Here is a 14,298-nt window from a genome sequence, read left to right on the forward strand (position 1 = left end):
CGGCCGGGGCCCGGGGCGGGGGGCGCGGGCTCCCCGCGGGCTGTGCCGCTTTGGGCTCCCTGTCGGAGCGTTTCGCGTCGGTTCTTGTCCCCAAGGACCCGTTTAAACCGCGGCGACGCTGCACGCAGCCGTGTCTCTGGCTTGCCGCAGCGTTGAAGGCGTTATTTTCCCCTCGCCTCTTCTTCCAGGTGCTTGCCAACAGTTCTGGGTCTCCCCTTGGTAGGCTGATTTTGAATGCGAAGAGGAAGGGTCAGGTTTTACAGGAGTTTGCGGGAAAAAGGGGCACCATCTATTTACGATCAACTTCCCAGCTCCTCAGCTTGGAGAGAGGGACAGGACTTAGCTAAAGAAACCTTGCAGTCGCGGAGCGAAGAGCCGGCGGGGGGGTGTGTGCCGGAGATGCCTCGCTGGAGGGGGGCAGTGACCGCTTGTGAGGGGCCTTGCGAGGATGGATTTGCCGCCAGTTATTTTAAGGGTCGGGGAGGGTTTAGCTTTGGATCTGTTAAATGAATGACACTCTGCGCTCCATAACTGCAGGTATCCCCAACTTCTAAAGAAAGGCTCTTCTAAAACCTCTAGCGGAGGCTTGGGTTGCAAACTTTTGTTGAGCAGTGTGTGTTCTGGATACTGAAATGCGCGTTATCTGTCTGGGTAAGATTTCTGGGCAGAAAAGGAGGGTGCACCTAAGAAATCTTGAGCATGTTGTAGCTCAGGGTGCTTGAACTCTTAAATAAAAAAACAAAACATAGTTTGGAACCTTACTGGAAAAAATCATGTTTTTTAAAAAGTCAGCTGTATCTCATTTTCTGATTCTCTGTATTTCTGCTGTTCTTGTATTTAAAATCGTCCATTATACTTTTTTAAGGAGTTGCCCATGTTTGTTGTCCTCTCAAATGTATGTAATTTTGTTATTTTCATTAGTTATGTCTTCTTCTGGTTCTTTCAATATGCTCACTTATGTATAAGCTGAAATGAGTTAAAACACTTTAATGCAGATAAAATTTGAATAGTCAGAAGGTGTGACATGGGGGAGGGCATAACAACCTTTGTAAAGTGGGGCTTAAAAAAGGAGAAGAAAAACCAACAAAAAAACAAAACTCCGAACATACATTTTCCTAGTCTGTTGAAATACATTTTGAATTCATTTTAATTAGCAGTGTTACAGCTTTGTTTTATTGTGTTAGCCTTGACAAGCTATTCCATAAAGTTTACGCAATGTATCAGAAACACTATCATGGCAATCTCGTAAGCTGGACTGCCTTTATTTTATCATTTCATGACATAATAGCATTGTCAGATACTTATCTGATCTTGGTGAAAAAATCTGCTGGCTTACTCATATAAATGAAGGAGTCTTAACTTAATGATCTCTTAAAAACTACATACAAAAGAAACCAAAAAACAAAAAAACACCCAAAACAAAGCCCTCTCTTACTTAAACCAGACAGAAGTCGACAGGATTGTGTTTAGGAGCTGCTATGTGTGCAACTATGTCAGCAGATGTGAGGGACTGTAACCTTTTAACCCAGATCAGCTGTAGCAAGTACAGGATGTCTGACTGCTGCAATAGTCAGTACTTACCTCTTGGACTTCATCAACATATACCTTGTCTCTGTAGCTAAGTATGAATAGTTTTCTTCTACGAGGTGACTTTTGTATGTGCTTTGCTAGTACATTTCCTATTCTCAGGCATGAGTTCACTTTTCAAACTTACAGTGTCAGGCTTGTCTTGATCACACACTTCCTGTTTTGAATTACTCTGCYGTGTTTCTGAAAACGCCTTAACCTATCTTTCTAGCTTTTCTCCTGTTGTATCTTGGTATCAGCTTATTTTGATCGTATCTATAATTGGCTTTCTTTTAAAAATGATTCAAATAGATTGATGGAGAGTCCAGCACAGACACTTTAATTTAAAACTGAATTATCAATTTTACCACAACCTGACATTGCTCTTTGTCTTCAGACTATCTAATGCCATATTCTTTTCCCTTTCCCATCCCCACCTGTTGCTTGAGTACAGATAAATCTACTAAGCTACTATATGAATTGAATTGAGAGCCCACAAATCTTTGTACGATTTAATTAAAAAAAAAAAAAAAAAAAACACTTGCAGAAAATAGGTTGCACTTCTAAGCTTCCCACCCCTCTTTTGATCAGGCTGTTCTCTAGCATGCACACGGTCAAATCCACTATCTTTGTTGTCGTTCAGGCCTTCAAACTGGGGCCTGAGATGCTAATCCATCCTCTCTCTGGTCTCCCTAATGCTTAGTAACAGCTAAGAGCGTTCTCTTGGCCCACTGTGCTGAACTTCCCAGTTCCCTTGCGGAAGCTGCCTGTTGGCTTTCCTGGTTTTTACTGTCTTCTTTTTCCCATCGTACCATCCACGCTTCCAGTGATGCCAGTTTTTGACAGATTCTACACAAACATCTGGACTTGTTCACCTATATGATTTAAGTAGATTGTGCACCCTGAAATTACAAGTAAGACCTCTGCTTTTCTCTTCAGAGGAATTTTAAAGCTCCATTTCTGCTATGAAATGGCCAAATCAACAGCGACTTACTTTATCAAGACTAAGTGGCAATTGTTGGGAGCCAATTCAGTTAAGTATTGAGGTAGATGTAAAGGAAAAAATGTGCTAATGACTGTTAGTCAAAACAGAGGAGCAGGGTTCAGCAACAGCCTGTAGCTGTAATGACTGAAACAAGAAACTTAGTGGCTTTCAGAAGAATCCTGTTAGTTTGTGAACGAGGGTGTGATAAGGTTGCCTCTGCTAAAAAGAGGCTGGACTCGTTAATCTGGAAGATTGCCTCCGGTCTTTAGTTCTTAGGTTGGAGTTAATGCATCTCATTTCATTGTTATTTTTTTTTTCTTTCTTAGAAGTGAAAGTTGTAAAAGTAATGGAATGATTTAATAAGGAGGTTATGTGCTTATTATTACTTTGTTTTTTAATTTAGATTAGCTATTTTCCCCAAACATACACTTAAATCTGGCTCTGGGCTATGTGATAGTTATCAGCTATGAGTAGAGGCTCCCTTCCCTCGTGGGCCATGGTTTGAACAGGTTTGCCTACATTGCCTTCAGCACACACATAGCATGAGCTCTGCTTAAAAACCACAACAGTGATCAGATTTCGTGTTTCAGAGATTCAGTCAATTTATTGCACGGGTCAGAAGGTTTTTTGTTTTTTTTAATGATGCACAATTGTTCAGGTATATTCTGACATGATGCAGAAGATCTCTCATTAGATACCTGGCTTGTGTTGTACTCATTATTTAGCCTCAAGCTGATCTCTRGATTTGGAATTAGGCAGAATTTTCCAAATTAGGAGAGATCGTAGATGCTTTTTCTTTCCCCTAGGATGTGCTAGACCCTAAAGATCTGTCTTGCTACACAGATTCTTGCTATTACAGGGTCCTTGGCATGTGTAGTCTCTTGCGTCACTGATAGAAAGCTGGGGTTCCCTCCCCTGAGGACAGAGCTAAAGGCAATGGAGGGACCTAAGTTTAATGTCCTGTTTTGCACATACTCGGTTTCAGTTTGATGTAACATACCTACTTGTTTTTTTCTCTCTTTTTTTTTTTTGACATTTGAAGTTATATAATAGCTAATATCTATTATTTACTGTCTTTCTCTCTGTGGAGAAGGACCCCGGAGTCCTGGTGAACAACAAGTTAACCACGAGCCTTGTGGCCAAGAAGGCCAATGGTATCCTGGGGTGCACTAGGAAGAGTGTTGCCAGCAGGTCGAGGGAGGTGATCCTCCCCCTCTGCTCAGCCCTGGTGAGGCCACACCTGGAGTACTGCGTCCAGTTCTGGGCTCCCCAGTACAAGAGGGATGTGGCACTACTGGAGCAAGTGCAGCGAAGGGCTACGAAGATGATGAGGGGACTGGAGCATCTCTCCTATGAGGAAAGGCTGAGAGAGCTGGGACTGTTCAGCCTGGAGAAGAGAAGGCTGAGGGGGGATCTTATCAATGTATACAAATATCTGAAGGGAGGGTGTCAAGAGGATGGAGCCAGATGCTTTTCAGTGGTGCCCAGAGACAGGACGCGAGGCAACAGGCACAAACTGAAGCACAGGAAGCTCCATCTGAATATGAGGAAAAACTTCTTCACTGTGAGGGTGACAGAGCACTGGAACAGGTTGCCCAGAGAGGTTGTGGAGTCTCCTTCTCTGGAGATATTCAAAACCTGCCTGGACGTGATCCTGTGCAATGTGCTGTAGGTGACCCTGCTTGAGCAGGGGGGTTGGACTAGATGATCTCCAGAGGTCCCTGCCAACCTCAACCATTCTGTGATTACTACTACCTTCCATCAATTGTCGTATTGGCTTGCTTATAGATGGCTTCAATTTGCACTACAGCTATCTGGGAGAGAGACTACCTTTCAGCGAAAATACAGGATCCATTTGGAGTTGATTGAGTTAATTTGCTTGACAAATTATGATTTTTACTGGACCTTTAACTTAACACATACATATCTTGTCCTCTTCTTTACTAGGAAACTCTTGTGTGTTGTTTTTTATAATTTATATTAATGTTCTAATTGAAAAACATTTTATGATGTGGAATTTAACACTTTGAGTAGTATCTGAAAAAACATAATCATAGACTGATTTTTTTCAAAAAAGTAGGTATGTATCATTATTCTTAATTTGTTCACAACCCTCTCTTCCCCCATTAGTAAAACTACTGTTACAAATACTTCCGTTGAACTCCACTAAATGGTATACAAGCACTTCAAAAAGGTGATAAATCTAGTGTCTCATTGCACCTACAAAGGAAAGTGTTATCCTAATTTCACAGCTGCAAAGTGGGGTGGAGAGGAGGCGGAGGAGGGGGTTCAGAGTTTCCACAGCAGGTCTCTTGGCAGTCCTAGGGCTCCGAAGTCCCTGTTGAGTTCAAGGACAGTTGCTTCCCAAGGATCCTGAAGCCTAGCAAGGTTTTAACATTTCCAAGCTCATATAATGGCTAAGCATTAAAGCTAAGGTTAGGATCCAGGGCTCCTAATTTTAGACTCTGCGTTCAAAATAGAAGATCATCTGTGTTGCCTTCTATGTTGCAATAAGTGTATTTAATTCTCTTTTTCAGATCCTTGTTGGGCGTCTATAAACAGGGGAATTCTGATCTGTGATGAGTGCTCTAGTGTTCATCGAAGTTTGGGGCGTCATATCTCTCAAGTGAGACATCTCAAGCATACACCATGGCCACCAACACTGCTGCAGGTAAAGAGTAAATGTTTGTCTTCCTTCATTAAATCTATATTCTTTTACAGTTTTTACAGAATTTAAATTACTAAACTTTTATTTGGAGCAGGGTGGTCCTTTTAACTTTTTTTTTTTTTTTTTGGAGTTAGTTTCCTTTTATTTCTCTTGTTTTGCCATGGTAGATCACCAAGATCAGAATTGTCTATGCATTTTTAATTTGATACCTTTGATTTGGAAGGTCACCTTCAATTTGTCTGTCAGACTTCTGCAATACGTCTGCTTTAACATAAATTTTCAATATATAATGAGCCTTTCTTTTTAGTAGGGCTGCTGTTGGTGAAGAGTAGAGAATTTAAGGAGGTTCCTATGACATTCCACCTAATAACATACTAGGCATGGTTCTGATATCCCAGTAGGTTATAGATACTGGCCCACAGAACATGACTTTGTTTGTGTCTGCTTGCTGTGCACTTGGAAGTTACAGCTATTTGATAAGTCCATCTATGCAGCTAGCAGCAAAAGTTCTTTACTGCCTGTTTGTGTACATTTTGGATTTCAGATGGTGGAAACGCTGTATAATAATGGTGCTAACTCCATATGGGAACATTCTTTGCTGGACCCTGCATCTGTTATGAGTGGAAGGCGCAAAGCTAACCCACAGGATAAAGTACAGTAAGTGGAAAAATTACAGAATTTTTCTTATTGTAGAAGCATGATTATTTTATTCAGCAGTCACGAACATAGCAACATATATATGGGAACCTGAGTTTGCTTTGTTTCTGGAAGAGAGCAAAAGGATTAAACTAGTTATTTGTTCAATGATTTATTTTTATTTTTGTTAAGACTTTTAATTCTTATGCCACATGTGCTTCACTACCCAAGGATACTAATGTGGTTGAGTGTTAAGCAGTTGATTTAAAAAAAAAAAAAAAAAAACTTTTCTGTCACATCAGTTTGTCAGAAGTTTAGCTGTCTGTTTTAATTTTTTTGTGTTTGTATCTTGATGCTGTAGTTTGATAGAATGACTTAACAGAAGAAGTGCTGAGCACATGCAAGTTCAAGCGAAATATAAATAATAATAGTGTTCAGAACTGCTCAGGAGATAAACCTTTAATTGGGACTATTCAAAATAATCTTAGAGCTGAATCAATTCTTTTACTTTAATGTTTTGTACGTTTGTTTTATATCTGTGTGTGTGGAGTGTATATACATATATTTTTAACTAGATTGTTTTATGATATGTATATCTCATTTGATTGGAACATGGACTTCAGTGGGTTTGGGTATAATTTTTCTTGGTGTTTGTGTCTATCAGATGTTAGGAACAGTAGATACCATCCTCTTGTCTCTAGTTTCACTCAGAGACTGGAGAAGAAAATAGGGCTACATGTTCTTTTGGTTCCTGATTAGCTTTTCAGTTGTACACTAAATAATGAAATTAGTTAAGTAGCTAAAATGGAATAATTTAGTTGGTTGTACTGAAATGCACATTTTTTTCTGCCTCCATTAGAAGAGACTGTTGGTTTCAAAACCTGGCTTAGGACTTTAATATATCTATTTCTAGTTACTAAATTAGTTCATTGTTTACTTTATTTAAGACTTCAGCAGTGAATATGCTGCTTCATTTTAAAATGTAAATAATTGAATATAGTACCTATAGATCTTAAGCTGTCATTATTTTAAATTCAAAGTTTACTTCTAAGAAAAATACAGTGCATGCTAGAGTCTGTGTTTCGACATTTAATGAAGGTGTGCTAAGTACAGTTATAAAAACTGCATTGAGTCACCTTTTTAAGGAAAATATTTCTCTAATTTTGCTACTAGTAACATGCAAAAATCTAATGCAATGTTTACTTTCTCTAGGAAAAACAAAAATTGACATATGTATTAACATTTTGAAAGCAGTAATATTTATTTTCTTTTGCTTTTGTTGCTTTTCTTTCTCTTTACAGTCCCAACAAAGCAGAATTCATTAGAGCTAAATATCAAATGTTAGCATTTGTTCATCGCTTGCCATGTCGTGATGATGACAGTGTTACTGCCAAAGATCTTAGTAAGGTAAGTTATTGTTTGTTTGGGTTTTTTTGTTGTTTTTTTTTTTCCTGCAGTCTGCAGAGGCTACGGCGTGTGTCTAACAGAACACTGAAATCTGATCAAGTTAGCTGTTTTTGACTTAATAGTAAGATAACTATTGCTGCTCTTCTGCACTATTATGTAAACACATACAGCTCAATTTCAGCTTGAAGCAGCTTTCTTTTCAGTGGTATATATGGTTAGTGGATGGTTGAGAGGCACAGACTTAGGTTAGCTTGGGGAAAAACATTGGCACAAAAAGGATATAGTGAGAATTCTTTTATACCTGTTTCTAAAAGCATGTTTGAAAAAACAAGTGCTGAATCAAAATTATTGCCATTGTATTAAGTACAATCCTGCTTGTTTTTCAGCAACTGCATTCCAGCGTAAGGACAGGGAATCTGGAGACGTGTTTGAGATTACTGTCCTTAGGAGCTCAAGCCAACTTCTTTCATCCTGTATGAACACTTTTTCATTATTTTGATTAGATCAATTCTTACAGTTTGTAATGTTTATACTGCTTTCAGCTGGTACACATTATATTTCAATCTTATATTCAGACCTGTTGATTATGTAGAATCATGTGCTTTTTCTTAATAACTTGTAGGAGAAAGGAAACACCCCTCTTCATGTTGCTGCTAAGGCAGGACAGATTTTACAAGCAGAGTTATTAACAGTTTATGGTGCTGATCCTGGTACGCAAGATTCCAATGGAAAAACTCCAGTTGACTATGCAAGGTAGAAGGCTCTGACATCTGTGATGCTTTTGTATACTAACTGATGTTCATAAATCACATAATGAACCTGCTTAGTTATGGTTTTCAGTCCTGATACTAATTTGACCATTAAATACCAATGAGTACTTTTTCCAGAAAGAACAAATATATAAAGAGCATAAATATGCGTTTCCTCATTTCACAGCCTGAATGCCTGAGACGACAGTTGTGATCCCAATGAAATTAGCTGTGCTAAGCTAGGAGATCCCAGAAAACCAATCCAGGAAAAACTTTCTGTGAGTTCAGCAAGTTGAATAGACTCCAGGAGTGTAGATAAGTTGTAGAAAATGGCTAGGACTGCACAGACAAGAGAGGGAGTACGGGGTGGAACCAGGCCTTTTAGTGGCAGCGAACTGCTGAATAGGCTCATCCAGTCCTAAACTGCATCCCCAGAAAGTCCTTCCTTTAGAAAGGCTGTAAGCTTCCCAAGAGCAGACAACAGTTGTGTAAAGAAAGATCAAACATGAACGGCTCTTGCTGATCATTTGGGCAGCAATGAGGCAGAGCAAGATTTGCAGCACGGAACCAAAGAGTTTAAGACTTTTTGTGTGTTTATGTGTAAAATTGGACCCTACTTATCAAGCAGAAGCTGCATATTTGCATAAATAAAACATTTCTGTTGCTTGGATTGCTTTTGAATGTAGGCTGTACATGAATTATGAAGACTGAATATGTTTTTTTTTGGTTACAGAGCACAATATACCCGAGTTTTTCTTATTACTATTAATCAAACATGAAGTTGGATGAATTTGGTGCATGATCTCAGGAACTGTCTAGGAATTTGTGATAGTGTATTCCAAATAGCCTGTATAATTTGCTTTTCTACAGCAAGACAATGGGCAAAGCTGTTCAGGATTTTTACTGACTAATGTTGGGGAGTTCATAAATTCTATCTCTATTTTTTGCCCCCTGGAACATATTGCTGAAAATCCTGCTGTGAATTTGTGTTCCACTGATACTCTCAAGTGTGTGCTGTGTTGAACTTATTGTGGCTTAAACTAAATTTTTGTTTGAGCATTTTTTTTGAAGCTTTGTACTTTTTCAAAGTGAGTAATAAATATAACTGTTTTCCTGTGTATTTGTGTAAAACAGACAAGGTGGGCATCATGAGCTGGCAGAGCGCCTGGTGGAAATTCAGTATGAACTCACCGACAGGTTAGCTTTCTATCTCTGTGGCAGGAAACCAGGTAAGTGCAAAAAAACTGCACCCAAAGGTCTTTCAGTGTTAATTATAGAACAGTTCAAGCTATAGTATATTATATTTGTGTCATCAATGTTATTACTCTTTTTATATCCATTTAAAATATTCTAACATTATATAGATTACACATGAAGTCCTAAAACTCTAAAGCAAGTGTAAGATTAGTGATATAATGCATTTAAAATTCAAATAAAATTGCAGAATTTAAGTATCCTTAAATTAAAAATTAAGTTTCTTTCAGTTTTCCACAAATAAGTTTTCTGTAAATAGAATACTTCCGAAGGCATGGAGAAACATCCATAAGCTGAGATGAGTATTGTTTAACTTAAAGGAGTGAATCACAAGGAAAATATTAAGTATGTGATTGTTGAATATTCTACAGAAAATACTGTAGAAACTTTTAAGTAGTCTCATTGAAATGCAAAAGCAAGGGGATGCTCAATTAAATTGAAGTGTAGCATGTACCTCTTGAACATAAGTACACTTTGAAATTTTCCGCCACAAGGTGCCATAAAAGCACCTAAACAAGAACTTAAGCTTTATTTAAAAAAAAAAAAAAAAAGATGGAATTTTAATACAGTTGGTAAGACTTAATTGGAACCTTTGATAACACTAACAGTGGTAGGAATCTTCTTTCAGGGCTTGTTAGTTTCTTGTTATTGGAAATTGGGAGATCACATGTAAAACTGATACCTGCTGTATATCCTGACAACATTGAAAACTGTAGACCAGTAACAACGTATTAAAGTATAATTTATTTTCAACTCTAGAGCATAAAAATGGACAGCACTTTATTATACCTCAGATGGCAGACAGGTAAGTTGCTGATTCCATAACATGTATCAAAACATCAAAATAAGTGGGGAAAAAAAAGCCCTAATAATTAAGTTTAGAACTTTCCTTGTTGAAATAACTTTTAAGCTTGTTGTAGTTTTATCTTTTTATCATGTACCTTTTTCTATCTCAGAAGTTTGGGTTTTTTCCAGAATAGAATATTAGAATTAAAAAAAAACAAAAAAACAAAAAAACCCAGAAAAATAGAGAAGTTTACTGTATGTGATTAAAAAGCATACAAGGGGAAGATGAGATAGTTATATTAAAGCACATGAGGATTTCTGGGAAACAGATTTTGTAAATAATGTAAGAATCTCCTGAGTTAGTGTCTTGATACCAGCATTTTAGAATTTATACTTGCAAGATAGTTGCATTTTTTTCTTCAAATACTTGTACTTTTTGTCATCTGAGTGCTCATAAGTTTTGACCATGGTCAGTGAAATTGCCTTTGTATAAAAGATACCACGTATTAACAAATCATAAGTCCCTATTTTTCTTTTATTGCTATGCAATTGGAAATAAGGCGGCTGTAAGTAAATTATGTTCAACTTATTGTTTGCAAAATTTCTATGAAAAAACTGTAATAAAAAATGAAAAATTGTAGAGAAACGCTATGTAATAGTAAAATGCTTAGTGGTAACATCTATAATTTTTAGTTTGTGTTTAGATATTGGATAGAATGCTTTATATTTTCATTACAAAGCATTTTGCGGAGCAGAGTAAGTATAGTTTGCCTCATTGCACAGAGAAGAAAGCTGAGGCACAGAGAAAATGACTTGTTTAAAGATGCTCCTCAAATTGCAGACTCTGCAGTATAACCTGAGAGTCTCGCCTCTGCCTGCTGCCCTCCACTGGACTCTTTTTTTTCCTGTCTGGGTGACTGCCTACAAAAACTCTTCCGTGTTGTCATTTAATTATGCAGAGGTTTTATCTGAGCCTTTCCCTACCTGTAGGCCAGGGGAGTCTTCCCTGGGTGATACAAATATGGGTTCAAAAAATGTCAGCTTTCTGATTTATGTCCTTTATGATAAATTCTGTTGAACTGCAGAGTTTTCATCTTATGCCTCAGCCTTAGGGCTAGAAACTAACAGAAGAGATTATGTACTAATCGGTACAGAACAGTTTAAAGCATGACCCTATTGCTGTAACCATTTGCCATCCTGGTGGTAACCTAGCTCCTGCATGATGCAGTGGAACAAATCCTGTGTGTTCTTTGTGGACTCACATTTTGGTCAGAATAATCAAGTTCTTCAGGTTCACTACAGAAAGCATTTTGCTGTTCTACAACTTAGACCACTTCTTGAGCTACACAGATAGCTAATCATATTTCTAAGGATTGTTGGGATTTTTCTGTTTTAAATTTAAGCTTGTCATTTAGAAAAACTTTAGGAATATACTAATTAGTATATTAGTAATATCGGAAAGATTAATGCAATAAAAATTGTATAAGTATACTAAAAATACTAACATTAAATTAAGGAGTATCAAATAAAAGTGAACTCTTCTAATCATTAAATGTAAACGTGCTTGTAGAATTTGTGTTTAACAAGCTTTTTGATGCTGTAGATATAATGATCACTTTCTGTTTTCATAGCAGTCTGGATTTATCAGAACTCGCAAAAGCAGCTAAGAAGAAGCTTCAGTCTGTAAGTAAAAATTCCAATGTGTGCTGTGCAACACATTTTTCTCCTGACGTGGCAAACTCTGCACTTCATCTTTCAAACTTATTTCGGCTGCTATTAATTACCACATAAATAAACGTCATCTTTATAGCAAGAAATTTAATTCTGGGGAAAAACATGAAAATAGTCTGAAATGGAGGAGAGGGGAAGATGACAGATCCGTGGCAGAGAGGAAATATTTGTTGGCCTTGTTTGGGGTAGTAGTATCTCTAGGTCTGTCTCTCTATTTCAAAACCTTTAATGTTGTAACTTGTCTTGCTATTGCATATTTTATATAAATCTGTATGTTAAATGTCACTATTTGCCTTTAACTTTCTGGGAAGCCAGAACAGTGAGCTACTGCATGCTACTAAGTTCACAGTAACACCAGTTCACTAGTGTTCTTAAGGTGTTTGTGACTAAATTTTTATATGTTAGGGTGGGATATGTTTTCGCTCTACTTAAAGCTTCTGAGATTGAGTATGTCTGCTCTCCTTTGGCTATTTTTGACCCTGTGTAGTTCATTTCTCAGGCTGCATAGTAAAGCTATCCATTAAGGAAAGTTGTGCACTCAAGTTTTTGGTAATATAGAGGTCTTATTAGAATTAGTTTGTTTTCAAGCTGTAATTATTATTCTCTTCTATTCTTAGCTAAGCAACCACTTATTTGAAGAACTTGCCATGGATGTGTATGATGAAGTTGACAGGAGGGAAACAGATGCAGGTGAGTGAGGTTTTCTGGAGTGTGTATAAAATTAATTTGAATTGGTATATTACATACAAGATGCTAGTGTAAACTACCATTAAATTTAAAATAGTTTTGTATTCAGAAGTTACTGTTATTGGTAGTTTGTTTGTCTGCTGTGTTGTTTGAAGGTGTATGTTAATTGAAAAAAGACCTTTCTATTTTTTGGAGAGTAGAGGACTCTCTGAAAAAAAATTCTTTAAATCAATTGTATTTGTGCTTGAGGTTGTGATTTTTTTGATCCTTTGACAAGGAACTCTGTCAAATGGAACAGAAAGATTATTCTTTCTTTTTTTTTTCTCTCTCTCTTTTTTCTTCCCCTGAACAGTTTGGCTTGCTACTCAGAATCATAGTACACTTGTGACAGAGACAACAGTGGTCCCTTTTCTTCCTGTAAACCCTGAGTATTCCTCAACCAGGAATCAGGTATGCGGTCTTGTTGATACTATATAAATATAAAATATAAAAATATTTTCATTTAATAGGCCAGGTATTCAAAATAATATTCCTTTACTCTGTCTCATTACTGTAAAAGAGTTGCATGTACTTGTAAAAAGGTTAAAATAGTTTCACATTAAGTCTGCCTTGGAGTCCTTCAGTTATTTATTTAAAATCACGCTTTTCTTTTTGCAAGAAAATGTAATTGAGCTGTGAGCTCTCTGTACGTGCTATAGTCTTTGTTTTATCTGGGAACTGTACTGTTCATATAATACACAATGTACTTTTTTTTGCATCATTCTGTAATTTAGGGGAGACAGAAACTGGCTCGATTTAATGCCCATGAATTTGCTACACTAGTTATAGATATTTTAAGTGATGCCAAACGAAGACAACAGGGGAATTCACTCACTGGTTCAAAAGGTGAGTATGCTTTTGGTTGTCGGCTGTTCTATATGCAGTATTTCAGTGATTTAATCCATACCATAGCATCATTCAGAAGTACTTAATATGAATGAAGAAAGAGATTTATACTATTTTTATAAATGATAACAAGAGCTAAACAGATGCATGGATAACAGGCTATTGACAGCATGCATTAGCCACCAACATAATGCCTAAACGCAGAAGATTTGATTGTTAAGATATTGGTATTACAATTAAATCAAGTGGTGTGTGTGCAATTTGGGAGCATCTTTTTGTGATGAATATGATTTTATGATTACTAGGTAAAATTTTCCAGATGACTCATGAACTCTTTAGAAATCAAGAATTTTACAGTGTTATTTCTTTTGACTGGCAACTAAGATAATGTCAATGTTGTTAAAGACTGGCCTTCCTAGCTGCTCTCTGCATGCAGGACTTCACTGTAATTGGGATGCTTTAGAACATCCTGTTAATTTGCCTAAAAATGTTTACTTTCTGTATTTCTTCCAGAGAATACAAATAACCCTCCAACAACCAAGCAGAGCCGTAGCTCTAGCTATAGAGATAGAAAACAACGTTTGAACATTCTAATTCTCCTTCTGGAGAGAACTTGCTAAAATGGATTTTTAATATTTCCCTGTATCTGTCAATTCAATGCTGATATCCATTTGGCCATTGTAGTCTGTTTTGTACTTTCTTTTTCTCCCCTTATGTGAATTTTATTAAACTTGTAAAGCATAATTCTCATCAGTTACTTTAACTTGCCTAAATACTTACAGGAAATGAAAAGATTAAAACATAGAAGTTTGTAGTTTTGACCAGCAGATCCACATATTGAGTGGATTTAAATTAATTTTTAGGACTACGCTAACCAAATGATACCTTATTCTGCCTTATTTTGTATTGTCACTCTGGTCGAAGTTCTCTTCTGTTGTGTGTTT

General features: G+C 37.0%; 1 protein-coding gene across 8 annotated transcripts in view; it reads left to right on the forward strand.

The window, feature by feature from the left end:
- GIT2 (GIT ArfGAP 2) overlaps nt 1–14,298 on the forward strand; it is a 34,817-nt gene that overhangs the window by 795 nt on the left and 19,724 nt on the right. For 6 of the 8 annotated variants that reach the window (XM_026060369.1, XM_026060361.1, XM_026060364.1 and 3 more), the window contains exons 2-12: nt 5,089–5,222; nt 5,764–5,876; nt 7,157–7,262; nt 7,649–7,735; nt 7,885–8,015; nt 9,146–9,240; nt 10,025–10,070; nt 11,683–11,734; nt 12,400–12,472; nt 12,822–12,919; nt 13,243–13,354. In XM_026060369.1, coding sequence (XP_025916154.1) covers nt 5,089–5,222; nt 5,764–5,876; nt 7,157–7,262; nt 7,649–7,735; nt 7,885–8,015; nt 9,146–9,240; nt 10,025–10,070; nt 11,683–11,734; nt 12,400–12,472; nt 12,822–12,919; nt 13,243–13,354 — 1,047 coding nt within the window. Of the gene's footprint in view, nt 1–5,088; nt 5,223–5,756; nt 5,877–7,156; nt 7,263–7,648; nt 7,736–7,884; nt 8,016–9,145; nt 9,241–10,024; nt 10,071–11,682; nt 11,735–12,399; nt 12,473–12,821; nt 12,920–13,242; nt 13,355–14,298 lie in introns of those variants that run through there. The other 2 variants (XM_026060363.1, XM_026060365.1) reach the window with 2 other exon arrangements.

The sequence above is a fragment of the Apteryx rowi genome, unplaced genomic scaffold, assembly GCF_003343035.1.
Source record: "Apteryx rowi isolate R43461 unplaced genomic scaffold, aptRow1 scaffold_168, whole genome shotgun sequence".
Classification (NCBI taxonomy): domain Eukaryota; kingdom Metazoa; phylum Chordata; class Aves; order Apterygiformes; family Apterygidae; genus Apteryx; species Apteryx rowi.